At 42.1% G+C, this 27,999-nt stretch overlaps 2 protein-coding genes across 5 annotated transcripts in view; both read left to right on the top strand.

Moving 5' to 3' along the window:
• The window catches only part of LOC140312312 (uncharacterized), a 177,824-nt gene that overhangs the window by 64,988 nt on the left and 84,837 nt on the right, over positions 1 to 27,999 (top strand). The window lies entirely within an intron of this gene.
• Positions 1,363 to 27,905, top strand: tp63 (tumor protein p63). Of its 4 annotated transcripts, XM_072390083.1 has the most exons (14): positions 1,363 to 1,430; positions 5,376 to 5,510; positions 5,596 to 5,725; positions 14,669 to 14,926; positions 21,175 to 21,361; positions 21,448 to 21,563; positions 21,939 to 22,048; positions 22,155 to 22,279; positions 22,523 to 22,605; positions 22,694 to 22,818; positions 24,934 to 25,079; positions 25,415 to 25,562; positions 26,357 to 26,450; positions 26,553 to 27,905. In XM_072390083.1, the coding sequence occupies exons 1-14, from the start codon at positions 1,378 to 1,380 to the stop codon at positions 26,847 to 26,849; spliced, it is 2,007 nt and encodes a 668-aa protein (XP_072246184.1). In that variant the 5' UTR covers positions 1,363 to 1,377; the 3' UTR covers positions 26,850 to 27,905. The 4 variants fall into 4 exon arrangements, with proteins under 4 accessions (XP_072246184.1, XP_072246181.1, XP_072246183.1 ...); XM_072390080.1 differs by lacking the exons at positions 1,363 to 1,430; positions 5,376 to 5,510; positions 5,596 to 5,725 and adding an exon at positions 10,353 to 10,532 and having other exon boundaries at positions 22,155 to 22,291; XM_072390081.1 differs by lacking the exons at positions 1,363 to 1,430; positions 5,376 to 5,510; positions 5,596 to 5,725 and adding an exon at positions 10,354 to 10,532.

Here is a 27,999-nt window from a genome sequence, read left to right as displayed (position 1 = left end):
CATACAGTTACCAAGCCATTTGTGCAGTATAACAGCAAATCAAAATGGAGTGTACTTGATGATTAAAATCCCAACATTACCTTCACAGAGGGAAACACTGACGACAGAGTTGCATTCTTGATGAATTGTGTGCTAAATGGAAGATTAAACCATTCGCACGTAAAACCTATATATTTCAAGAATAGCAGTTGTGTGACCACACTGTCTCATCACCAGGTTGACACAGAGTATGAAAGTCTGCTGTATGGGTTTTCTCACAGGTGCACTGCCAGCAGTCAGCACAGGGAATGAGGCTGTACATCTTTATTAAAAGTACAAGAGAGCAGCTTAGAGGTTTGTGTTCCCTGGATACACCACATCTATTTATTATCATTCCCCCACCATGACCTTATCTTTTTAATTTAGCATGCTGATTCATCTGCTGCTCATCTCTGAAAACCACACTAGACCTCTAGGTTTACATCGCCATACTGCTTGGATGAGAGGGAGTTTGAGTTGGAAGTGTGCGTTCTGATGTGGCACGATATCTGTGTGCTTAAATAAGAGTTTATGCTGGCTACTGTAAAAGTAAGGTATTTCTGTTCGTTGTCTGTTTATGTCTGCTCGAACTGAAAGTGGAGTCTTGTTTTCAGTTTATGGCTATTTTATCCCCTCCATTACCCTCCACTTGCATCTCCTAACAGAGCGTTTCACTTCCTTAAACTCAAATATTTAGGTGCTTTCTGTTGTTTCTCCCACTTTTGCTGAACTGGCACAGAGTTAACAATTGCTGTCATGTGGAGTTTATTCATGGGAATATTTAGCATGCTTCAACCCTCATGGGCCTTAGTGAGAAGCATGACGCAACAGACGTATTCTTGACCCTCAAAAACCGTTTTGGAGGCTTGGTGGAAATGTCAGAACAAGGCCAGAGAAACACATGGAAGAGTAGGGTACAGGAGGGGCTTTTCAGGATGGGGTCTAGCTGTGTGTGTGTCTCCATAAGTGTGTGTGTGTTGGGTGGGGTGGGGTTGGAGGGGGCGCAGGGGTCAAATGTAGTTGCTCGATATCTATATCCTAGCAACAGAGAGTGAGAGATATCTTGTACAACTTTAGCAGGGGATTGGTCAGAGAAATGGTCCAAGCTCCTCCTATTTGTTGGGTAGCCTAAGAAAAAATACCTAAATTCAAAACATCTCTCAAACTTTCTCCACTCTGCACTGTACCCTCCGGCACTTTAATCCAGGCCTGATTTTTTTATTTTTTTTTATTATATTTATATAGATGTATGTACAAATATTTGTTTATTTTCATTAGTTTTGTAGCTCAAGCACAGTTATTGATACATGTGCCTTGATGACATGCTGATGATTTTGAAGTGAAGTTTGGCATGACAGCATGAATTCACCTTACACAGCTGTGCAGTATTACCCAGAGTTTCCCTTTCATCGGTAAGTACTTGCAAATTGTTTAAAATGATGACTTACAGAGATAGTTTTTCTTTATATGAGAAAGTATGTGGGCTCAGGAGATTTTTCTGCCTATTTTGTTAAAGCTTGGTCGGCTCAAACAGCGTAGACACATGGACCTCCAAATCTTCGACACTTAGAATTACCCTTACCTTTACTCTAATTGCAAATCATTAGAAGAATATTGCTGTTATGTGCTGGGAATATCCCTACTCTTGTTTGATCTGCCTCTGCCATTCACGCTGGTACTTTCTGAAAGGTCCAAAGTGACCCGAGAACAGTTGCTCTGCCTGGATCCTCAGCTGCTGCTTGGTCCCGATATATTTATACATGTGGCTTACTTATGACAACAATGCATGCGTAAAGGGTAGTCAGGGCTAATCGTAGACAAGATTATATGACATCCAAGAGTCTTTTTCTGATCGTTAAAGTTGATTGTTTGGATGGTAGAAAGGCATTTTCTAGATCAGAATAAGCTAGATGACGGAATTTAATCTGGTGCATTTCATTCTTGGCCACATAAGAGTGCACACTATTTATCTTGACCCATAAATGTCCTTTACAAGTTTGCCAAAGTGGTGATGAGGATGAAAATATGTGAAATTTTGATAACAATATAGTGATTAATCAGCACTGAAATTACAGTTACGTTTGTCTATTTACAATGTAATGTACATTTTAAAAATGTGATAAAACCTAAGCAAAACAGAAGGACTAAAAGAAATATTTCACCATAAAAAGGAATAAATAGATGAAAAAATATAAAAAACAGTAAGTAAGAATATATTTTGAAAATGAAAAATACATATCATATTAGTACATGAAACAAAAGGTAAAAAGCCAAAAAACAACATAATATTTTCAGGTGAAATAAATCAATAGAACAGACATTTTAACTGCCAAAAACACTGCACATTATTGTGCATTATTATTATCTATTCATTTTTTTCTACTTAATTTGTTTATAGATACAGTATGCTTTTTGTAGCTATTTTTTTTTTATCTTACTGTCTCAGCACCCTTGTGGTAGACCTTGACAGCACTGTCTAGAAATTATCAATATATTAGTTGTTTTTTGTTCCGATGGCACAAAAAGTTCAGCATCTGTGGATGTACCACAACCAGTTATCATGTGTGTTTTTTCAGCTAAAACCTGGGGCCCTGTTGTCTGTTTAAGGAAAAAAAAGTATAGTAGCATTCATTTTATATGATCTTATTCGGCTCGCAAATGTCCAGGCATCTTCTTTGACCACAAATTCCCCACTTTTGCCTTGTTTTCGCTCCTTTTCAACTGTTTCACTCTATAAAAGTAAGGGGATAAGAGGAGGAGAAACTTTGGGCCTTTCTATTGTTTTGCAGTCATGTCCCTCTTCCAGCCAGGGTTGACAGATGAGGGGGAAAGGGTCTTAGGCCTTTGAAAAGTGATTAATAATGACACTGGGGAAGGGCCCCGATCGGCTGGGCTGTTTGTTTTGATTGCATTTTCATCGGTCGGTGTGCCCAACCTGCCAAGACACAATGGCCGTCCCTGTTTAGAGCTGACCTCTGCCCCTGTCTCGTCTGGAGGCTTTGCACTGTGTTTGAGTGGATGCTGAACAGCCTTTGCCTTAGGCTCCCTGAAAAAACTCTCTGAGTAACCAGACACCCAAAATCAGACAAACAGCAGCCAGAAAAGGGTGTTTCAGCATAACTAAAGTAGAACATGTAATAAAGTGATAGGTTTTTTGTTTTTTTTCAGTAAAATTAACTTCTCAAGTGAAGCTTAAATTACATTATGTTGTGTATATATAATAAGAATTTACTACAGTTTCTAAGTTTTTACATCTTGCCGGTTGATGTAATGATGTAATGTTTTGTAATGATCTAAAATCTCAATTATTCAAAAGAATATTTTAAAAAGCTATAAGATAGACTTTAGAAGCAGCTGAAAGTGGATATATTATTTATTATCATTACAAAATTATAAAACTGGATTACACACAAATGTAAGTGCTGAGTGTCAGGAGGTTTAACCTATCATTCTACTAAATAATTAATTTTAAATCCATTTATAGAATTATTAGAGGGATGGCACACCAAACCTGATGTACAGCTTTGGTGATTATGTGTTGGCCTCTGGTCAACCAGCAGTGCTTTTAAACACGTTGATGAAAAGTCAGTTAAAGAAGTTCTGCTAAATGGCCTGAGAATTATAAACAGGATCAAATGGAGTTATACTGAGTTAGAGGAATTCCGCATGCCACACCTTTATCTTCCCACAATACTGAAAATATTTCTCTGCCTGCAATCAACCTGTTTTTTTGTTGTTTTTTCGTTTATTTTGTTTTAAGTTTTAAGTTTTGCCTTACTTTAAAGTTATGGTGGGTTTACACTCCAAATTCAGGGCATTGGATACGATTTCGATTTACACTGTAACAGCTATTCTTTTTAGACCAGATTAAATGTCCAACTTAATATTAAACGCTTGAAAACCAATTCAATTGATCAAAAAATCTGTAAATTTTACATTTGAACAAAAAAAGGAAGAAAGAAAAGAAGGCCCGTTATCTTTACTAGCCTAATAATCCCGCTGCACTCTGGTTGCCAGGACAATTAATAAGGGCCTAGAAGAGGAGCAGAACGCATTTAACAGCAGGATTCATTCTCGCTACAGCACGTGTGAAGTCACTCACAACCCTTGTCACTGTTTAACGAATTCCAGAAGATACAGGTATTTATGCAGAAATGATGCCAAAGCAATAACAAAGAGCCTAGTTTAGGTGGCTAAGTCTCAAAACGTCTTGAACTAGCTGTTTTAGTCCAATGAACTGGCTGATATGAAAATGTGTATTCTTTCAGCTAACGCTAGTTTCCGTAGTGGAATCAGTTCAGTTCATCTGTGTGTGTTATTTCCCATATGTAAGAGCAGGAGATAGTAAGTGCGTTTAGTTTGTCAAAATTTCCTTTGAATATTGATTACTTTCTCATGATATTCAGGAATACTGACATTCACCAAATGCGTTGTCATAATACATTTCAAGGATTAAAAAAAAATGCATGTCTTTGGTCTTTAACTAAGGCAAGCTAACGTATTCTTGTGCTATTCGCTTTAAATTATTGTTACTCTCAATCAATTCAGGATTCTGTATTTTCTTGATATTGTAAAAGCATCTAAATGCAATAGATTTCTTGGCTGAAATGGAATAATCAATAGGCCTAATAGGCTTAATCTATAACATTCCACCCATGATTATCTTTATAGGCACTGCAACCTAAACTTTTGAAACTCTGCAGTCCCTGGTGTGTGTCTCCTGCATGAGTTGAATTATTTGCTTCATTAGATATGCCTGTGTTTGTTAGTTAGGTATTAATATCGTTCATCATACAGTGTTGGGGAATTCCAAAACCTAAAATAGTGCCAGCTTCAAATTATGGCCGCCCCATCAACCCATCTCCCGAGCTCATACAGCTGTACACATACCAGAAGTTGTAGCAGTGCTATCATATAGACCATGGGGGGAATTCCATCTGTCTCAGACTGCAGCGTGCGCCACTTCAGGGGGAACAATGGCAGGCTGAGCTCTGAAGCAGGTGTAAAGTTTCAAGGGAGCAGGTCAAAGTGCCTCTGTCTGAATGGTGCATAATCACCATTATGTGTAGTACAAATATTCAGTATTATGCAGGCTGACTTCTTCACAATGGAAGTGCTCTTCATGAATGGCTGCCAGCAGGGCTCCTCCTTCTTCGCTTCCACTGGCTGGGTGGCCAAATCTCAGCTCTGCACATCAACCTTTAGCCCAAATGTTTGCTGACAATGCAACTTTTAAAACTACTCCTGAAAGTATTTTTTCCTTTAAAAAAAAATGCCAGCAGTAAAATAAGTGCTGCTTTTTTTGGAATAAATGTGTCCTGAAATGATTGCGGCTGATTGATGATGTTTCTTTTCAGACTGAGGGACCCTTCCTCCCGCTTGTCCTGGAGAGAAAGCTCATTCCTTGCCTCCATGACCCAGAATCAGTCAGCACAGACATCTGACTTCTTCAGCCAAGATGTGTTCAACCAGTTGTTCGATATGCTGGACCAGTAAGGGAATGCTACGAAAAAAGCAAACATTTACTTTAAAAAAGTGCCTGTCAACTACTTTTCAGTGTTGCTCGTGTTGTTTTAGATCCACCATTCATTCAGTCCAGCCCATCGAGCTCAACTTCACAGACAGCCCAACTGACAGGTCTGCAGGAAACACTATTCAGATCAGTATGGACTGCATAACCATGCATGAGCCAGATGAGGTGGTTTCTGTAAGTATGTAGGTTTCACAAAACACCAGTTTCACTTTGTTTTGTTTTTCCCAGCAATACCAGCTGCCCCAGACACAATATAAGCAGACAACAACAAAAATATAGCCTCTCATTTCAACATGAAATGTGCTCTACAGCCAGTGAGCATTCCATTTCTGATACTAAGATCACTGGTTTTATGTAGTGCACAGATTTTTATGCTGTACGTGTTTTTTGACTGATTTTCACATAAAACACAGAGCCATCCAGAGGCTTTCATTCCTTTGTGGCTAGTGTTCCTAGTGGCTTGAAAATCTACAGTTTGTCATCTGGAGCACCTAACGTATGCACCCTCTGAGAATCGCTTTCGTTTTGAGTTAGCGGGGCTTTTAATGGTAAAGCACAGAGTTTTCAAAAAACAAAATCTAAATTTTCATATTAACGGTGGAATTTCCGTGCGATGGTTGTGAAAATGTGGCACAGAGCAGTTCAACACACCAGTGAGCTAGCCTGGTTTATCTGTTTTTGTCTGAGATGTTATCTGTATGAGGATGATTTTATCTCATTTGATCTGAGCTGTGCTTGACCTGGGTGCCCCCCTCCCCCAACACCCCTACCGAGAAGACTGTTTGTGGTAGAATGAGCGTTCAGATTGTAACATGATGCTTCCTATTTTGGTCAAATTAGTTGAAGCATTAAAAGTGAGCTTGCCACTCATGACTGCTTAGAAGAGGCCAACTTCACCTTCTGCTCTAACCCCATACAACAACTCAGTGTCGCAGGAAATTACAGAAGCATGGACATTTTTATATTGAGATGGACATGATATCCGTCCTTGCAAGTTCTGCTGTTTGGTGGTTGCATGGCTGCTGCTTAAAGTTTTTCTTTACAATGCTTGTAATATGGGAAAGAATAAAACCTTGCAAATAATCTTGGACATATATCAATAGTGTATAGTTTTGGGGAAAAAAAGAACTGCTTCTGTTTTGTTACAAAATGCTGATAAGATTTCAAATAAATGGATTGAAATATGAATCATATATTGTTGTGCTAAATGGAACAGAGTGCTGTATGAGCTCCCTGCAGTTTGACCCATAGTGGGGGGCACATCCTTGTCAGTTCTGCTGCTCAGGGATGTTCCCCTCCCTGTGTTGGAATGTCGTCGTCCAGCCAAGGAGAGAAGAAAATAGCAAATAAAAATTTTGTTTGAGGACCTGAGTAATGCTACCCTGCGCATCCCCCAAGGGGGCTTGTGCTCTCTTGAACTGGTGATTAATGGCCCCACCCCCACCTCCCACTTTCCTCTCCACCAAAGAGGGGGGTGGTCTGATGATTGGCACGCCAGCAACTCAGGCATCATCCACGAGGAGCTAAGACCTCGCTGCCGTGGTGACTTGCCAGTCACCAAGCTCCAGTTGTTATTCCCAAGTCAAAAGTGTCTTTGATTAAAAGCAGGGATGGGCAAGCCTATCCTCACCATACCCCCCCACACCTCTTTTACCCATGTTGAGTTATGCCTGTTTCTCGAGTCAGTCGATTACAGCTCAGCGTTAATTGCCCCGGGGGACTTATTTGTATTGTGCAAGGTTTATGTTTAATCTGAAATTCCATTTTATTTTGGATTTCTTTCTGTAGCTGCAGGGCAACAACTTAACGCAGCACCTGCCTGTCTTACAGAGGTCCCAGATCTCATCTATCAGTACGTGTCTTCTTTAGGTAAAGGTGGGGGTTGCAGGGAGAGGGAAGGCGTGGAGCAAGAAGAGGGTTGAATAACACAAGGAATGTAGCAGGAATAGTGGCTGGAGAAACACTATATCCTACCCCAAACAGCTGATTTTTCACCAAGATAAAGCTCTGATCAGCTGTGCGTGGACGTTGCGGTTGTTAAGCTGACGGACTCAGGTCCTCTTCAGTCACAGGTTAGAGTAGAAACAACTTCACTGTGGAGTAGTTCAGTCGACACGCGGCTTCTCTGAGATCTAATTACATGTTTTTGTTGGGTTTCATTCTTTTTCACTACAGCTCTTCTTATGACTTCCCCCATCACTCAGATGTTTATGCACATGAGCAGCTTTCTATCCTGCTTACTAAACATAGGAAAACCAAAATTTGATCTTGATGATGTCACCTAAAAAGATTCTGCACTTTTTTGCATTTTCATAGCAGTTTACTAAACAAACCACCTTCTCCTTTATTTATCTTCATATGCAGACGATTAGGGTTCCTTTACTTCAGCCTACAGCACTCGTTTTACTGTTCTTAAAACAACAAGGAGCACAACTTCAAGCTTAAACTGGTTCTTTATGTGATTTGAAGTAGCCCTGTTCATCAAAGAAACTAAATATAATACAACATTTTTTTAAAAAAAAGATGCATGTAAAGATATGTTTTTTAAGGCAGAACATCATGGAGTGAGTGCTGGTCATGCTCCAGCAGAAGAACTGTTGAGTTTGTGAGTCAGGGGAGCCATATTCAGTGGGAGGTAGGAGAGTCCTTCCTCAAGGAAATTTTAAAGGTCAAACTATTCTTTTTTTAAAATTTGGCTGAATTCCTATGTAGCAAATTGTGCCTCAGGGGGGCCTCAGTTGCCATCGGATGACAATTTAGATATTTGGAGAAAAGCTCTATTGCTTTTGAAGCTTTATTCACCTGTGGGTCAACTTCTCCTGTTTAAAATTACCACACATATAGACGTGATTTCCTCTTTTGTCTTCTTTTGGGTAATCACCCCTTTCTATGTGCATGTGCCACTTTGTGTTAATGTTAGCAGCGTTGTTGGTATTTAAAACGATGACAAAGTATCAGTTGATTGTGAGGATTTTAGGAATTGCCACCCAAGTGATGCTCTCTGTCGCTCTGCCTGCGTCTTTCAGTGTGGATGGGAGCTGACTGTTTTTAGGTCAGGTGTCTGTGCCCTCCCAGCCACTGACACCTGATACTAAACTAATCTGGCTGACTTTAGGAACAGGCTCTTAAAAAGGAAAAAACTTAAGAAAAAAAGCCTCTTTTGTCTGAGCCCCTGTATCTGCAGATCCCCTGCCGTCTGGTCTTATTTCTTTCTTTCTTTGCGTAGCATTTGAGGTGAAGCACTTAATAGATACATAACTACTCTTGTTCAGTACGTGGTTTAGGATGAGTGAATATTTTTTTTCTTGCTATTAATATCCATTCCTGGTCAGTGAATAATTTTACTTTAGCTTTTTACGGTTTATTTGTTATCTTGTCTTGTGTTACTTTGTGTAGAAAAACAGTTTTATTGAACATTGCAGATGTGTTCTCAGTCACTGACACATGGCAGTTTACTGCAGTGGGGCTCAGTTGTAATAAATAGCCAATTTCGTTCCACTTGATTACAGCTTCTGTACTATATTTTTCTACAGCATACGCTTTACACTGAGTACTCTAACTTCTTTTTGAACGCAAGTGTTGTTTTAACATAATTAGTTTGTTTAGCTGAACTAATTATCACCCTTAGAGGGTTTTCCTCGGCCCTCATTGAGGCCATGGACATTGGGAGGTCATTGGATTGAGTTCTTTCAAGTGTTGATTTGCCTTTTGTGGCAGGCTGACCTGCAGGCTGTAGCCCCCGACACTGAACAGGGTGTGGTTGGCGATTAGAGACATTGAATTCACATCGTAGCTGGCCCTGAGTTTTCAGACAGCTTCAAATCATTCCGACCACAGGGCAAAGTTTCAGCCTTTTTGCTGTGCCCTACTGACGGCTGTTGCATTTGAAGTTTTACTTTACTCCTTACTTCTCAGACAGTTAAAAGTTCTGATCGATTTACACATTTGTATTCTCATCATTTTAATGATGTGGGTCTGTGATGTCCCTGACACTTAAAGGACCAAGCATGTGAAGTTTTGGTAAAAAATGTTTTAAAAAAATACTGAGTATTAAATATGTAGGGCCTAAATTGCTCATGAGGTCAGTTCTCCTGGAGCCATCACAGAAAAGTAGTTGCTCAGCTCCGCCACCATGACAGCATTTGAGAAACAATGCATGTTTCCAAAACAGATCTACAACAGTCATCTCTGATAGATACAAGCAATCTACAGGGGTCGCGTTGTTTTTCCGGGGCTCTCCCCATTCCCACTGATTACAGGATACAGAGGAAAGCTTTTCTAATGCAAACGAGTTCCACTGTCCCAGCCCCAGACTGCAGCTGTCACTGTGCAGCCGGCAGGCCTGATGGCTCTTCCTCTCTTATTGATGATGTGTTTGTATTTGTCATCGACATTCACGTTTAAATACATTTTTTAAATAAAATAATTAGTTGTGTAGTCAGAAAAGAAGAAAACACTTGATTTAACCTTTTTAAGTATTAATATTGATTTTTTTTTCCATTGCTTAATGTGGATTGTCATATTCAACCCTGTTAGGATCAACATGTAAAAGAAAAAGAAAAAAAAAAAAGAAGTCCCAGTGTATGAGGGCAGCATTCATTATATTTGTTGCGGCCGAACATGAACGAAGCTACCAAATAGATAAAGTAATTAGCAACTTTTAACCCTGAACAGCTCTGCAGAGCCTCAAAGGAAGGCTAAGGAAAGAACGCTTCTTCTGGAGATGGGTGTGGACTCAAGGATTGGACAGGTAGCTCCTCAGACCCCTCCCACTCCTTCCAGGTATATATGAAGTTCCCATAGATTCCTATAGAGGCTTCTGCTTGTCCACTTTGCATCTGTAGTCCACATCACTCCTTTAGAGTGAGAAAAAGAGATTTGTGGAATCCTGGAGCCAGTGGAACAAACAGCAGCAGCTCTGCTCAATCTCAGCGCCAACATGTTGTACCTGGAGTCGGGCCCCACGACTTCTTTCAATGAGGTAAGATCAACAGGCGAACTGCGAATTGGGCCTCAGCCTTCGCGCCCATTCCTTTTGTTGATTCCCTAGAGCGTAAGGACATGAAGGACACATCTGGGTTAATGGCCCTCCAATTTTTGTTGACATTCTGAACTAAACAGAATCATTACAATGTTTCATGTTTATGGTTCAACCACAGTGAAGTAATTACTTCTTATTAGCTAAAAAAAACTACATGACAATTAGACACTTTTTAAATCAACAATTACCAGAGGAGGATTTAATGGGCGAATTATTCCTCTGTTTTTGCATTTTAACTCAGACAGTTGGTGTGTGTGTACTTTTTGCTCATCTGTGTGCGTGTGACAGTCCACATAGCAGGGGAATGTAAACACCTGGAAATCTGTTGGGTTCTTCTTGTGAAATGGCTGCTGTCTGGCTCGGCTTGGATTTAATCAGATGATGTGATTTCATTTGAGTCTGGTCGTCGTTCGTTGAGTGTTTTACATGTTAGAGGCTCTGGCTTCTAAAAGTCTTTGGGAGTTTTTTTTCTTGTGCGGAGCCTCTCAAAGACATGCTCAGAAAACACGAAGACATAAAAGACAGAGAAGTATCGCTGTTGCGTTTTTAATTTGATTATTGAGGGCTATCTTTCTACAAGAGATCAACTTTTGAATTAAATGCTCTTCTTTCCTGTCAAAAATAAAACAAGATATAAAAAGTGTTTAGATGTATATATTAGTCCAAGCTGAAAATGTTTAGTTTGAAAAAAAAAAATCTGAGGTTCAATTTTCTCCCCCCCGACAGTGTTAGCAGTGATTGATGGATCTGTGTTTGCAGAGGGTAGTGGCAAACAAGTTTTAAAGAGAATTAAAAAGTTTTAAAAAAGCAAACTTATGTTGAAGTCAATGTGTTCTTTTTTTTTAATCAGATGACATCTTTCCAACCATTGTAGTGCATAGCATGAAGAAAAAGTGGCTTTTAAAGCATGAGTCTGTAACCAGCGACTCTTCACAGCTTCCCGTCATTGCCTGCTTCAGTGGACTTTTGTCCTGCTTTTGATTTCTTTCTTTCACCAACCCAATTCGGCACTGATGCTGAGCGGGTGAGCAGTGATAGATTCTCAGATTGCAGGTTGCAGATAGCAGGTGTGTCAGGTCCCTGTCTTTTAAGTTGTTGAGCAGGGGGTCTTTAAGTGGTGTCCAACTCAATACCTCTAGTGTGTGAGGTATCAGGTTCCCCTGTCCCCAGTCTCCAGGGAGCCGCTGCAGCCATTAGTATGGGGCTGGCCAGGCGTTGCTGTTTAGTCCTGGGTCGTAATTGCTTTAATGGTATGTTGATGTAGATACAATCACCTGCTCTGCCCACCCCAGCAGGTATAAGGTGCAGATAGACCCCCACCCAGCCCCACCTCAACCCCCATCCTTGTTGAGCCTTTAATACCTCCCTCCCCTGTGGTCACTCATCGCAGTCCCCTTAGATGCTCTTATATGCTGAACGTGGAGCAAGTCACCAGAGAGGCTGGAATGGGAGCTATTCCCCCCTCAGGCCAAGTCTGCTCTGGGTCATGTTGTCCCTTCAGTCTGTAGGTTTTATCAGTGCTGGTAATAAATAGTGGAGTTTTATCAGTTTCTGTGTTTCAGTATAAAACAATGTTCTGTAAATGTTGTGGTGTTCATGGTGCTCATGAGGACTCGTGTTTTGTCTGAAGATTGACTCTTGAATTTTCTGGTAAATGCTCTACCTGAACAGTGATGACATGGCATACAAAATCTCTGCTTATGATACTCAAACATCTCTGTCAGACATCACCTGAAGTGACTTCTCTGAAAGGTGAATTTGGAACTGTTTACCTGCAGTCGTTTATGCTTCAGTAATATTTGTTGAGCTCAGATATATTAAATGTATTTCTTTGGTCACAAGACCATCGATATACACAAAACAAAGAATGGTGCAATTTAATGTGTTGGTATGTCATACCAAATACCAATGACTTGGCCCGAGCAGTAACTTCTAAATTAGTGCTGCCAAGTGTATTTCAAATATCTCTGATATGTGTTGTGGATAATTCAGATTCTTACATTACAGTGAACAGGCAATCACTGTAAAGGTCAACAGTTTCCTTTTCATGTTGACCTGAAATGGCTACCTCAGCATTCATCACAGACAAAGAAATGAGCTTACAGGCCTTAAACAGACAGCACAACCTTTCACAAACTTTATTAAAGGCTTCTGAGGACGTCAAAGCTGCTGATTTACTGTGTTTCTGCTTAGCAGCACGACATCCTAAAGGCCCAAACACAGCGTCAGCTGTAAACAGAAGGAATTTTTAAGAGCTGCTAAAGTGGTTATTAAACAGTTACTGTATTATAGTGGAATAAGATCTGATTAAAGGAACAAAAGAGAAGGTGAGAAACTCCCTCACACAACACTTTTTAAAGCCGATATCCCATTTCCAGCCAATTAAACATTAAAACATGACGAGTTAAGGTGAGACTCTGCTGGGCTTCACTAACAGGTCAATTATGGCTTTATCCTCAAATTCTCATCTTTGATCCTTATCTTCATTTGGAGCATGACAAGCATTATTTGGGGGCATGTCAGGCATTCTGCTTTGTGTTTTTGCTTTCATCTGTGTTTGGTCCCCAGCCAGCATCAACGTTTTCTTTAGAATAAGAATTTGGCATTGATAATTGGTGCCTGTCAGAGGCACCGTAGCAGCTGCCAGCATCAGGTACTCGGAATGGCTGTGTCATCTCCCTGCCTGAGCGCCTCAGTGAAATTACACCACAGTTCAAAAGAATAGCACTGATATCACAATCAGTCAATCTCACCTACGGGAAAACACTGTCCAAACAGGAATTGAAGTCACCCGGAGAAATAAGACATATAAAATATTTCCATTAAATGCTGAAAATATATATTTTGAAACATTTGCACTGTGTGGTAGAAGTAATAAGGTTTTATTGCTTTTACTAGCACCAGTTGTAGTAGTACCTGTTTTTCCTTCACTGAGATGACATGCAGGCCAATGACCTGAAACCTTTTTAATACGTGTGTGTAATTAGCCCTTTGTGAGAGAGCGTGTGTTTGGGGAGGGCTCCCCCTGCTAAAGGCTGGAGGATCCCCCACACAATGGGAGTTTTTTCTGTCTTTCTTTGTGTGTGTGTGCTCCATTCACAAAACACTTGTCTCCTAACACCTGCATGCCCAGTATAATTGTTCTCCAGACAAGCTCTTATAAGCTCTGGTGTCATTGTTTCTGGAGGGTTAAGCAGCCTTGCACCGCACACACAGCAGCCCTCATCCACATTCAGCTACCCTGTGGCGCTGTTGCACAAGTATGTTGAGGCTGACTCAGATGACCTCTCTCAGGTGTGTCTGTCTTGAGTGTGTGAATCTGCCTCTGCCTGTGTGTGTGTTTGTGTGGATCTGTGAGTAATAAACGCATTATCGATTTACAAGTCACTACCTTTACTGGTAGTTCTGTGAACCACGTTCAGCTCACTGTGTCGTTGATCATCTGGTGCAACTCTAACACCTGGCAGTGCGGTGGGTGTGAGTCGGACAGCTGTGGTCAGCCGTGCTTGAAATAAACAAGAGGCCCTGAAGAGATTAATGGCCGTCTAAAGAGCGAGAGACATGGCACCTCGTCCAGGAATGTGCCATTTATAAATGGAAAGGAATGAGGTGAATGGCAAGCAGAGCAAGCAGGAAGGGCCTGGCTCTGACCCAGGCGTATTCTCCATCCTGTTTAAAGCCAGATATTTTAATTCCATTCCTCCTGTCTGAATAGTTTTGCTGATGGAGCACGACACGTTTGTTTTATTTAATTCCTCTAGTTTTTATGGATTTTTTTCGCAGTTAATGTTAAATATGATTCAAATTTCATGTCTTATTTTAATGTACATTTTTAAGCTACTTCTCGGAAGATTTTCTCAAGTTTTAAATTCTGATATTCAAACTAAACAAGCAGAGCCAACCCTTATTGGGCCCTAAATGTCCTACACGAGTGACAGTTTTCTTATTTGTATTGTGAAGAATCATAAGTCTTGAAATTGAAGCATCTTGAAGCATGTGGAGATTCCCCAGTAATCACTGAACATGTTCCTTTGTTGTTGCCCCCCTCTCCCCCACTCCCTCCATTTCGTCCTCAGTCACAGTATACAAACCTGGGGCTCCTGAACAGCATGGATCAGAACATTCAGAACAGTGGCTCGACCTCCACCAGTCCCTACAACAACGACCATGCACAGAACAGCGTGACAGCTCCATCACCATACGCCCAGCCCAGCTCCACCTTTGATGCCCTTTCTCCATCACCGGCCATCCCATCCAACACAGATTATGCTGGGCCCCACACCTTCGATGTGTCCTTCCAGCAGTCCAGTACAGCAAAGTCTGCCACTTGGACGGTAAGACCCTCTTTCATTGAGCCGTTCAGCTCTGTGGGTTGTTTTTTCACTGAGGGTACTTTCTTTGTTTTTGTTTTTTTTCACTGAAATTTGCCCTGGGGGGTTTCTGCATGCAAGTTACTTAGTTTACCTGAATGTAAAAAGTGACAAACAGGAGTCAGGGGTGGTGTGCTGGCTGGCACTTCCAGCTAGCACCAAAACCAGGTAAGTTGTTTATGACAACATGATGTGAATGGACTGTCAAAACTATGCCATATACTATGTTATACTTCATACTTTTGATGTTGGACTGTGTACTTCTACAAGTACACAGTATGTTTCTTGTCATTATTTTGATCTGGGTAATGAAACAAAATATGCTTTTGAACTTAATACAGTTTTGTAGATGGATGTGTCATATGAGTAAGCATATTGATCTATTAATCTATCTAATAATAGATAAGGTCCCTCATTTTAATCTGCTACCTGTCATCATAAGAGGCAGTTGTTTGTTAGATTAGAGGCCAAAGTGACTGTTACCTTTGAACTCCTAATCTCATTGTGGATGCTCGAGGCAGATTCAGGTGTACGTCAAAGTCCCGCTTTGCACAATTACATCTGGCAAGGAGGAATGTCACTTGAGATATATAGCTTCAAATCATGACTAATCCTCAGGCATTTTTAGTTAACTTGCTAACAGAGTGGGGAGGGGGAGTATTTTTTTTACCATTTCCTCAAAAGTATTCCCAAAGATCAAAACCATATTAGCTACATTGCTATTTGACTCACAATAGGACCTAATTTATCAGACTATGTTTTTCGCACCGTTCAAACCCTAGTTTACTCAGATCTAGGGCAAAGTTTACTGATGTGTTGTTGATAGTTTAGTCGTTGCTCCAGGTGTGGTTATTTCTCTGTGCAGCTAGATGTCACCATGTGATGCTCAGAAGACCTACACAACCAGCTCCTCCTGCTTTGTTATTATGTGTGACAGGGCTGAGGGACAGCTGTTGCATCAGTGCCCCACCTTCTTGGTTGTTTATGTGTCTAATGTGTGCCGCTCCATGCAAACACCATAGGCTGACAAATTCAGTGTATTAATGCACTCTAGCGGACAACATAAGACACAGTTTTTGGCCTTATTTTAATTTTGTAGGCACAAATTGGCATGTCAGATGACTAGAGAGCAGCCACAGCTGCTACTGACCAAATCAGAATTAGGATGTCAAAACTACCTGACTTGCATCATCTGCTTCCTCTAACATGATGCTAATTACTTAATGGACCCTCATTATCATAACTTCTTTACAAATATCAGCATGAATAAGATGTGTCAAAGCATTTTCAAGTCCCTCCTTGTCAAATATACACTCAGCAGCCTAAAACCTGCTGTACATAATGCAGTGAATTTATGCACCGTGCCTTCCAGAAACTCAGGGAGTGCTCACCTTTTCCTCTGCCACACCAAGTGTGGGATTGTGACATTTACCCAATTCCCACACTGCCTCACTCATCCCTCTCATTTTCACAGTCCAAAAACAAAAGTGTTTGTCTGATGTGCAACTGTGAGGCAGCTCAGAGTGTGGTTTGTGAGAGGCACGCCCCAGAGGCTGCTTTAGTACACAGCCTGTCATAGACACACGTAGGGAGACAGACTGTGTGTCCCACAGTCATAACACATGATGTAAGACTGGTTGGATTGGTTGACTTAATGTGAAAAAGTAGTGGATTTCTACTCAATAGCATTATACTCGACGAAGATTAGACCTAAAGTCTTTGATTTATGCTTGCCTATTGAAAATATATTTAAAAAATCACAATGAATTTTTAAGAATATGAAAAAAAAACATTGATTAAAATATCTTGTGGAGCCTGCTGTTTTAGTGTCTCTGAGGTGTATTTTAAGAGATTTAAAAAGAAGAAAGAATAAAACTACTTAACGATCAACAAGTTTTTTGTCATAGTCAGTTGAATATCAAGTTAGTTCACTTTGTTAAGGGAAGAGCTTCAGAGATAATCTCTTTTTGCTTGTTGATTGTTTTCTATGTTTTGTATTTTCATTAGAATTCTCAAAGAAGTGATTATATCACCGCTGTCTCACTTAACGGCCCTGTTTGAAATGACTTTCCTTCACCCAGACTTTATTTTCTATTTTTTTCTGAGGATTTTCCATGTGTGCTCACAGAGAGAGTCATTTTCACTTGTCTGCAGCAGTCTGCTCATTTCTAAAGAGTAGTGATTATAGTGTTGGTTCTCATCTCAAAGGAGGCTCCCTCACCTGATCTCAGGAGATCTTTCTTTAAGCTCCTATAATCTCAGCCCAATAGCTGAACTGCTGGACTGATGGACTGATGGCAGAGAGCCACTGAAGATGTCACCAGCCCAGCTTTGCTCTGTGCATAGATCTGCTAATGCGCCCTTTTGAAGGCCTGTGGGATCTTCCACGGGACTTAGTGGACTGTGTACTGTACTTTTTGATGACTGTTCTTATGGAGACACACCTAATCCCTAACCCACACCTTAACCTCTTCCTGTCTAGGATGACTGTGACACACACACTCACAAAAAGGTGTAACACGTCAACCTTTCCCAGAATGTCTCCCACACAGTTTCCTGGTTGGCACCCCTGCTGTCTCCATGGTCTTCCCACCTTCGTCATTTAGTTAGAAGACACTTGGTCAGTTAAAATGAATACACTGGCTAAAGATGTTTCATCTTTCTTTGCGTAGCTGAATTAATGGAGTGTTGCAAATGAGACTGCCATTGTTGGGCTCAGATGCAACTATTATGAGGCTAAAGCTTGGTGGTGTTTGCCGTGTGTATTAACTGTCACCACACATAGCAAAAAAGAGAAGAATGTCATGGTTTGGGCTATCACTGGGACGCAGTAGAGCTCAGGGGGATTACAGTAATGGATTGAGGGCCTGTAGATAATACTTGTGTAAATACTGTTTGCCTCTTTCCTGAACCCTGTGCTTTTGGAGTGGGCTCTGTCTTTTTGAGAGAGTTAAGCTTGATGGCTGCATCTCACATTGCGCCGGAGGAGGAGGAGGAGAGCCTGTGAATGCTCAAAGAGAAGAGTGTTCCAGCGAAAGGCAGCAAGACACAGCTTGCCCCTGGAACATCTGCGGGCCCGTCCCACGCCTCACGAGATGGAGCTGAGACTTGTTTGTGTCAAGAAACTTGTCATGACTCGCCCATCACTGAGAGACAAGCCCTAAAAACTATAGATGGGAAAAGGTGGAGGGGAAATTTTTAAAGACAGAGTTGGAAAGGTTTTTATGATAGCTGTGAGATTTCTTCATAATCGTCATGGAAAAGTACATTCTCTTAGAGTTTTGTTTACAAGATTATTATTAATATATTTTTTTGCCTATTTTGATACTTTAATGAACTGCAGCATGTTGCAGGAATTAGAAAATCAGACTTAGTTTTTGGATGTTACCTCAAGCCTAAATTGCTTATAATTGAATTTATTCTTTTATTTATTGATGCCTTCACACAAACTCGTGAACATTTTATTAAACCTCTTCACTGCTGTGTACAGTGTACAGGTGAGCCTCAGGACAGGTGTCATCACTGAGATTGGGTGGTCAACGTATGAGCTGATGGCAACAATCAAACATTTTTGCAGATTAGGAGATGGAAAGAGTATCCAGTAAAATGTTAAATGTTTCCCCATTTTAATCTTGTCATAAGAAGCAGGTGCCTCGCTTCGGCTTCAGAGAAAAGGGGAGAAGGAAAAAAAACCTTTGGATTATTGTTGAATTAAACAGGTTTGGGAGAAGCTGCAGGCATGACATGACATGCCAGGTATGAAGAAGACAAGACCAGAGGCGCCAAACAGTGCTTGTTTAAGGCCTGATGTTTGTCAGAACTTGACTTCTGCATGCGCCCGCAGCGCCTGTCAGGGAGAAAAGAACGCTACAGCTGTGGGCCTGCCTCAACCTGCGCTGCACAGGAAGTGTGTTTGTGTTCAAGTGCTGCAGGAGTTAGAAAGTAATCGCACACATGCTTCATGGTCCAAGCATCAGTGCAAATTGCATGTTGTCAGGTTATTATAGGCATATTTCCATTATGATACTAGCTTACAAACTGCAGTGTTGTTGGTCACATTTTTTTGCGTCCAGGTGAGACGTGGAGTTGCAGCACATTGTTAGAGCAAATACAGCCACTTTAGGTCATTCATTATTTTCTGTGGCTCGCTGCCACGTGTGCCAGTTGAACAATATGTCACGTGTGATTCCAGCAAACACAAGTTTCTTTCAAATGATTGTGATTAAGCTGCTCTGTATTGTGTGCCGTGTGTTCCTCAGCTGTGTAATTCACATTGTGACCAATGAAAGGCCCATAATTACATGTTAACACCTGAGCACCGCACCCTGTGTGAGCCACTGAATCCCATCAGTCAACCGGCTGTCGTCCACCCTCAACGCTGTTGGCTTTAACTGCACGCTGCTTTCAGCAGTCAGTGGCAGCTCCTGCTCTCACTGCTCAGCAAACATAGCACCAGCAGCACATAGTTGTGTACTCAAAGTTTGTAGCTCAAGGGCTGGGATGCTTTTCTGGTGTGTGTGTGTGTGGGTGGGTGGGTGTGTGAGAGTGTGAGTGCATCTGTTTGTGTGGAGGCTTGAGACAGTAAGATATCATCTGAACAAACTTTGGTTTTCTGCCTTGCAAACATCTCTTATTAGATCTTTGTGCAGTGAGTTGTGTTGTTTTCGCCTTCAGCTACACATAACCATCTCTCAATAATTATTCAAAACTGCTACCTCTCCTTCTCTTTGCCCCCTAATCCTCTGCTCTCTTTTCTCTTTCGCTCTCTCCCACCCGTCTTTGCTTGGCTTCTCCACCTCATTTAGCTGATTGACGCAGGCGTACGGGGAGTATCAGGTTAGGAGTGAGGGGACAAGCATTTACCTCCGGTCTTTTTTGGGGTTTTTTAAGGAAACCTTTCGGAGACCTAATTTGAATTTAAGGAAGACTCTGTTCAGTCATTGGATTGACGCACACATCAACAAGCTTGAACTTTATACTATTTTGTTGTGTAACCTTCCATTTGCTTTCCCATTTGATATTATCTCTACTTACTTTTATACTTACAGATATGGGATATTCTGGCAGGGGTTGACATGCACAGCAGTAATGTGTGAAGCACACAAGTGAGAAAAAAAGATGCAGAGGAGAGAGGAGAAGTTGCTGTTTTGGGTTTGTCTTGATTAAAGCAAAGGTTGCGCCTGGGGAGCAGATGAGAAAATGTCCGTGCCAAGCTTGTGTAATAACCAAAGTCAGCACAGGCAGGTACTGGGATGAGCTCCTTTTCATTAGAACCACACTTAGCAGAGGTGGAATTTTATGTTGCATTATTTTCAAACACAGCCCCAAGCGGTTTTCACAATGTGCACTTTTCTTCTCTCTGAAATGATCCAGAGAGGAAAATATTCCCCTCCACCCCCACCCTGTGTCTTCAGCACACAGAGGATTTAAGGCTTTGCTTACACAGCAGTGATTTGAATGGTTTGTTTACACAGTTGGGTTGTGCCTATTAGTAACAATTCAGTCTTTCTGATGGCTTGCTGCTTATCAATTCTAACAGTGCCAGGGATCAAGGCACATCCATTATTTATGACTCCTGGCTTGCAAAACTGAATGTAAGCCAGTTTTGTGAGCAACCCGCACACTTTGGCACCAGTCATATGTGGATCTTCTGTGGCTCCTGCGATTAGTCCTTCACTCCTGCACTCAGACCTACAACTGAGTCATTTTAATCCAACTGCACTAGGAAATGTGCACTCAGCCTAATGTAGCTCGAGCTCACCACCTTCTTCAGAAGCACTGCTCTGTATGATGAGTGGCCATCAGATGCTTTAGCAGAGAACTCCCCCTTGAAGATGAAAGCCAGGCCTGGTTTAATTGCTCCTTGAGGGGTCTATTTTATGGCGTGCCTAGGAAGTCCCAGAGGCTCTCTGTGAGACATCTTTGAGGTTGCCCAACACACACTTGTAGCACCAAAACTTGTGTGTTTATTCAAGCAGGTCATAATCACAGTGCTGTATTTAAGCCCGTTTGCTTCAGGGAAACCAGAAGTGTTCAGTCCAGGCAACAGGTGTTACCCAGATCAATTTGTGCCTTTAAAATTCATAGCATGACTGTTAAGAAGCCTCAGAGCAGTTTGTTTCAAAGTGATGTTTGCTGCATTGGATGCTTCCCCGTTCAAAATACATAAAGTAATCTCTTATGTTTTCTCCATTTTTTTTTTCACTTTTCAGTATTCGACAGAACTGAAAAAGCTGTACTGCCAAATTGCAAAGACATGTCCAATTCAGATCAAAGTGCTGACCACCCCACCACAGGGAGCTGTTATCCGGGCAATGCCAGTTTATAAAAAAGCCGAGCATGTGACCGAAGTGGTGAAGCGCTGCCCGAACCACGAGCTGAGCCGCGAGTTCAATGACGGTAAGTTCATTACATTTTAAAATGTCTCACTTCAGTTATCATTGTTTGTTGTTGACATTTAATGACACAATTCATGCTGCTTCCAGGTCAGATAGCTCCTCCAAGCCATCTGATCCGTGTGGAGGGAAATAGCCACGCCCAATATGTGGAGGACTCCATCACTGGACGACAAAGCGTATTTGTTCCATACGAGCCTCCCCAGGTGAGCTGTCCATCACCCAGGAGCGAATCCAGCTGAATGCTCCTTTAGCGACACCTCACCTTTTCAGCCTCTCATTTCCTGCTGCTCATCTCTGACACACAGTTACTGCTTTCCCCTTAAGCCCCTCAGTATGATCTGTACTTCACCTCACTGCTGCCCCAGAGGGAAATAGTCTTTCAATCATGTGTAGAAGCAGGTGCAACCACAGATGCACCAAAAGTCCTTGAAGCGTCAGCCAGTTAATGAAAGAAGAAATTGTGTTTGAGAATAAATAAATCCAGGGTAATGGGGCTAAAAGTGAAACTGAAATAAGATTGAAGCAGTTTTCTGTTTGCTTGTGTTGTCGCTCACCTTCAGTATCATTCTTCTCCTTAGGTGGGGACAGAGTTTACCACCATTCTGTACAACTTCATGTGCAACTCGAGCTGCGTGGGCGGAATGAACAGACGCCCAATTCTCATCATCGTCACCCTGGAAACCAGAGAGTAAGAGACACCATCACCCTCTTATGTTTCCTGTCATTACTCTGGTTAAGTGGTAGATTGTGTCTGACAGAGGCTGTGCCTGCTCTGTGTCCCTGTGCCCTCTCAGTGGACAAGTATTAGGCCGCCGCTGCTTTGAGGCCAGGATCTGCGCCTGCCCGGGCCGAGACCGGAAGGCAGACGAGGACAGCATCCGCAAGCAGCATGTAACGGACGCCACAAAGAGCAGTGAGGGTACGAAACGCCGTAAGTAGTGCTGGGGTTGGTGACGGGCTGACGAGCTTGGGTCTTATCTGACATGCTGCCAGTGTCCAGGAGCATCAACCACTGCACGCACTAACACTCAGTGCTCAGGGAATGTTACCTCCTCTCCACTGCCTGCCCTCTCCCTCGCTTGTTTCCCCACCTGCTCTGGCTTAGAGTAACTGTTCAACATATAGCCAGTTATATTCACTGTTCTTATCCTTCTCTCTTCAGCCTTCCGCCAAGTTTCCCACGGCATACAAATGTCCACCATCAAGAAGAGAAGATCTACAGATGAGGAAGTTTTTTGTTTGCCTGTACGTGCTTCCTGTCCTGCTTCACTTCATTACATTTTGAAAATTAGTTCTGAGTTCTGACCACTGTCTATATGTTTTACCCCTATAGATCAAAGGCCGTGAAATTTATGAGATTTTGGTAAAAATCAAAGAGTCTCTGGAGCTCATGCAGTTTCTGCCCCAGCACACAATAGAATCGTACAGACAGCAGCAGCAGAATCTCCTTCAGAAACAGTGAGTATCAGAGCAGATTGTTCATAAAGGGCAGTTGGTCTCCTTTCAGACTCATTGTGACTTTCTGTGTTGGCTTGTATTCTGCCTGTTTTGCTGTTTTGATTAGTGTGCAGTGATGACTAACTGACTTTACATTAGTGACTTGTTCCTGGAAAAGTGGATCGCACTGATAAAGGCGTGACATTTCTCAACTGAATTTACTGCTGCCACTGAAGCATTGTAGCTATCTTGAAAAGCTGACAATAAGAGCTTGGATTAGTTTGTAATTAAGTGTTAAACAGCTGCAGAGAATTTACTCAGAATTCCATCAGTGCTGGCAGCCTTGCATCAAGCGGAACCATTTTCCTTCGTTCCCCTCCTGCTCTCCCATGGGATAGGAGCCAAAGCTGGTGAATCGTGATAAATGTACCTGACTGTGCTTTGTTAGGGAGAGCCTTCCAGAGGTTCACGGTAACGCCTTTGGGTGCTTTGCCAGGTTTGCACAACAGAACAAAACAACATCTCTGCTTCAGCTCCATCCATTGGCCTCAGCATAATTAAAACTGTCTCAGATTCACATGCTCACACGCTTTTCCCTGTCCCGCCCTTTTCACCAAAAGGTATGGAAACCAGGCCACAGAGGGAGGATGATTACTGCTTATGTTATAGTTTCCCATTAAGAGACAGACAGCCTCACTGTCACAGCTAAATTCTATTGAACACTCTTTAAACAGACATTTAGTAAAATGTTCCCAAGATTCATTTCAGATTTGATTGAACTTGCTGAATATTTTTAGAATCTACATCCATAACGTTTAAAGTCAGAACATCAGAAAAGATGATTTCTCTCAGGATTTGGTGTGTTTGTCTCTCATTCTTTACTTAGCATGTATTTTTTAATTTACCACAAACTCAGTCCCACAAACTTTGTGTTTCAGACTCCGTCTTTCTCCTACATTCCTGCTAAATAATAACCCTCATACATCAGCGGTTTAAAGCTGTGACTTGTGTGTGTATTCTGCCATCTTCTGGTCAGTGATAATAGTACAGCGTATTTGTTTTAAGACAGTTTTCTGTCACTCAGTTTGTGCAAATCTTTCTCCAGCAGTCGGATTTTTCCTATAAGTTGAGCTGTTTTCAGAACCTCTGGGTCTCTCCGGGGTCTCTTAACTCCTCTCTCCTCATCTGCCAGTGAGCCCTTATTTCTGCTTTCTCTCTTCTTTTCTGGTTCCTCCCTGCAGCCTGATTAAAACCCGTCTGGGTAGCCAGCTCCTGGAGTCCGCAGGAGAGCAGAGGCGGCGATGCAGCTCCTCCTGAAACTCTGCCCCACATTCCTCCTCCTCCTCCTCCTTCAAGTTACACGGACCTCCTCTCTGTCTCCTTTTTATCAACTTTGGTTTTTCTCTTCTGCTTCCTTCTATTTCCATCCTGGGATTCTGCTCTGAGGATACGAACTGTTTGTTTTTCCTGTCAGCCAACATGTTGGACAGAGTTATTTTTGCATGCGTTATTTTTGTCCTCTGAGCCGTATTTTGTGGGGCTGCTTGTTGTGACGGCTCCCTCGGTCACCCCTTTATCTCCAGCATTGAGGCTTTTTGTGAACCGTTCAATGTCTCAGCCGTTGAGGCCGAATTTGGACAGGAACAAAGACCTGCCTTTTTTTTCTTTTCTTTTTTTTAAATCTTACATGACTTACAGAGACTAACGAAGTGAACATGTTGTGCCTCTGCTTTGTCATGAGAGCTGGACTCAAACTTTTGTGGGAAGAGACGTTGCCATGGAGAAGAACTATTTGTTAGTGCTGGTCATGTTTTCTAAAGTCACTGCAGGACAGTTTGTGTGTTTCATGTCTTTTAACAGAAGAAGCTTCTAATGTGTGCGTTGTGGTGGACAGAGCAGATTTGACCCTCTGTGACCATTCTGTTTGAAACAGATGCTTATATTTTAGTGACTTCTGCACTTTTGTCTGTCAGAATATAATAAATGGCTTTTTACTGCTTGAATCTAGTTCTTTTTTTTATGAATGAAGTGGTCAGAATGAGGTCATATTCTCATTCAAGGTTCTCGCGTTGTTCAGGGACGTTATTTTCAGGCCTGTGTCTGTAACAACCTGTCACTTCCTCTCTCCTGCCCCAGAACCTCGATGCCATCTCAGCCCTCCTACGGCTCCAGCTCCCCAACTCATGGAAAAGTCAACAAGCTGCCTTCTGTCAGCCAGCTCATGAACCCCCAGCAGCGCAACACGCTCACCCCATCCAGCATGTCTGGAGGCCTCACTGACAGTAAGTGCGACCCTTTATTTCTTTTCCTGTCTGTCTCAGGCCCTGCGCCCCCAAACCCACCCCCACCTCCACCAGTCGTACCGTCCCTTCTGGGCTCACTCTATAGGACAGCATGTTCAGGCTTATGTCCCCCCACCCTCCACGCTAATAACAGAAAGCTTCATCCTCAAAAAGAATGTGATCCCTGTGAGATTCTCCCGCAGGACCTGTTATAATGCATCGTGTGTCATGTTGAAAGTAACCTCTGCTAGTCCCCTCCCACATTTCAGCTGACATGATGTGTAAAGCCCGGAGCAGTGAGAGAAGGCTCACAGTAGCTCCTTTTGTCTCTGCAGTGACTCCCATGATGGGCACTCACATCCCCATGAATGCTGACATGAGTTCACTGAGCCCCACACACGCACTGCAGCCACAGCTACCCCTGGTGCCCTCCTCCCACTGTACCCCCCCTCCTCCATACCCCATGGACAGCAGCATCTCCAGGTACCTCAGCAAAGCTTAGTGCCACACATCCACTGCGCTTCTTTGGTTTTATGTTTACCTTTAAATGTGTGGAGGCTCACAGTGTTCAGATGCCACAAAAGACAAAATCGTTTCACCAAATAGTGATAATTCCAAATGTATAGCTGTGTTTCACCGCATCACATCAACATCAGATCATCTCTAATTACCCTTTTCCTATGTCTTTTATGTCATATCGGGTTTTTTCTCTCTCCCCACCCCCCCACCCCCCACCCCCCCGTCATCAGCAAGCTCCGTCCCCTCACATTTCAGACAGCGACAATGCCTTCAGCATTCTTGCTCAACAACTGCTACGAAATGTAATCAAATGCAATCAAAGCTCCCACCAGCAACAGCAATGTCAGTTACTAACAAAGGGTTGTATGACCTTTGATGATACCGTTGCTCTTTTCCACACCTCATTTCACCACGTCAAAGTCACCTTATCTTTTATCTTTATTACCAACCTATGAGAATAAAATTGACTGTAAACTGCACAAAACAAATGTTTCAGTTGCATTAATTATTTCCCCAAACTGGGAAAAAATCTATTTGAATGCGTCAGCTCAGAAAACGTCCCATGATGAGCTCAAAGCAACTGACACCAGAATTATGAATGTTTGCTTTAAACCTTTCCTGATCAAACAGGTTTTAAAATCAAAGAAGTCATGGAGAAATGTGATAAATGTATTCACTGATATAGCCTCAGTCTTAAAATTCTATTATAAAACTTGTTCATTGATCTCTTCCTCCTCCTCCTCCTCCTCCTCCTGCAGCTTCCTCATTCGGCTGGGCTGCGCAGGCTGCTTGGATTACTTCACAGCACAGGGTCTAACCAACATCTACCAGATTGAGAACTTTAACATGGAGGTGAGCCCTTGCCTATCCAACACGAGTCATATGATGGGTTAGAGAGAAGAGTGGCCCCTCCCCCCTGCGAATACTAACGCTCCCCTGTGTAATGACCATTAGGACCTGTCCAGGCTGAAGATCCCAGCAGAGTTCCAGCACATCATCTGGAAGGGCATCATGGAGCACCGACAGGCCATGGATTTTTCCCCTCCTCCACACATAGTGCGCACTACCAGCGGAGCCTCCGCTGTCAGCATGGGCTCCTCCGAGGCCCGGGGTGAGCGCGTCATCGACGCCGTGCGCTTCACCCTCCGCCAGACCATCTCCTTCCCCCCCCGCGACGAGTGGTCCGACTTCTCCTTCGACCTGGATTCTCGCCGCAACAAACAACAGCGCATCAAGGAGGAGGGAGAGTGAGACGCCCTCAGCCTTGTTCTCGATGTTCCTGATTTTCATTTCATGCCTGCGGAACATTTCATTTGAAAACCCGTTTTTGGTACAAACACTGCTGAGAACAAAACACATCGGCGAAATGCACTTATTTTCATTTTTGTACTGGTTCTCGTTATCACAGAGGATATTCATTTTGTTGAGCAGTGGTGATTTTTATTATCTTGTTATTTCTTGAGAGCACTTAAGAAATGCTGAGTATTTCAATGTTGCTTTGAGATGGTGTTGTTGAGCGTTCATAATTCATTCCCACGACTGGAGACAAACATGCATCAGAGGGTTTACCTGGGCTTGGATTTCTGCTATGGACCATAGCTAATGTACTTTACTTTGTAATACTTTTGCATTTTCCCCCTTATTGTTGTGCAAGTTAGTCGAGTACACTGGTTTTCATTTGTGGCAGAAGTCAGCGTTGATTGTAAACATTTCATACATTTCCTCTCAGAAGTATTATGACACTGGACGGGCAACTTTTTTTCTGCTGTAGTTTTCATCTTTAATTTTTGAGTGCGCGGTGAGACCAACGTGTCCCCCTATTGTGAAGTATGAGTGTTTAAGTGAAAGATGGTCATTCATTTGATGTAGCCATATATAGGCCTAATGCTCTTGACCCAGTGTTTTACAATAAAATGATACTATGACTGATGCCGTTTTGATTTTAGCCGATGCCTAGCACAAGTTTTTTATTTTTAAATCATGACCCATGTTTTGGAAGAGGTTCATTTCATTTGCTAATTAGCCTAAACCTTACACAAATGTATATAAATCTGTATAGTCTCCCTAAAGAACTGCATGACTTTTATGAAACATATTGACATTTTGTGCATTCAGTGCATACAGTGTGTACCTGTTACCCCAAAGCACGAGTTCAGCTTGGTGCCAAGTAGTTTGCATTGTTAGAAGGCAGATAACCACCGCAGTTTCATATTTTTGTACAATGTATTGTAAATATGTTGCAATTTATCAAGGGTATTTTGATATAAATTTGAAATAAATATCCAAACTTGCTGTATTGCATGTTAACATTTTGTGTCAAATTATTTTTTCGTGTTTTGAAGAAATCCCAATTAGAGCTTTGTTCTTATGATTTTAATGTCATCACTTCATCTGATGATTG

Source organism: Leuresthes tenuis, unplaced genomic scaffold, assembly GCF_036924035.1.
Source record: "Leuresthes tenuis unplaced genomic scaffold, fLeuTen1.0.hap1 SCAF_7, whole genome shotgun sequence".
NCBI classification, from domain to species: domain Eukaryota; kingdom Metazoa; phylum Chordata; class Actinopteri; order Atheriniformes; family Atherinopsidae; genus Leuresthes; species Leuresthes tenuis.
The sequence above is the reverse complement of the archived record's forward strand: the minus strand, read 5'-3'. Positions and strand labels throughout refer to the sequence as shown.

Coding starts and splice junctions, on each gene's coding strand:
- tp63 (XM_072390083.1), top strand. CDS start 1,378: ATGAATTCACCTTACACAGCTGTGCAGTATTACCCAGAGTTTCCCTTT. Junction 21,564..21,938: donor TTCCATACGAGCCTCCCCAG/GTGAGCTGTCCA, acceptor TCTTCTCCTTAG/GTGGGGACAGAGTTTACCAC. Junction 22,606..22,693: donor AGGAAGTTTTTTGTTTGCCT/GTACGTGCTTCC, acceptor TTACCCCTATAG/ATCAAAGGCCGTGAAATTTA.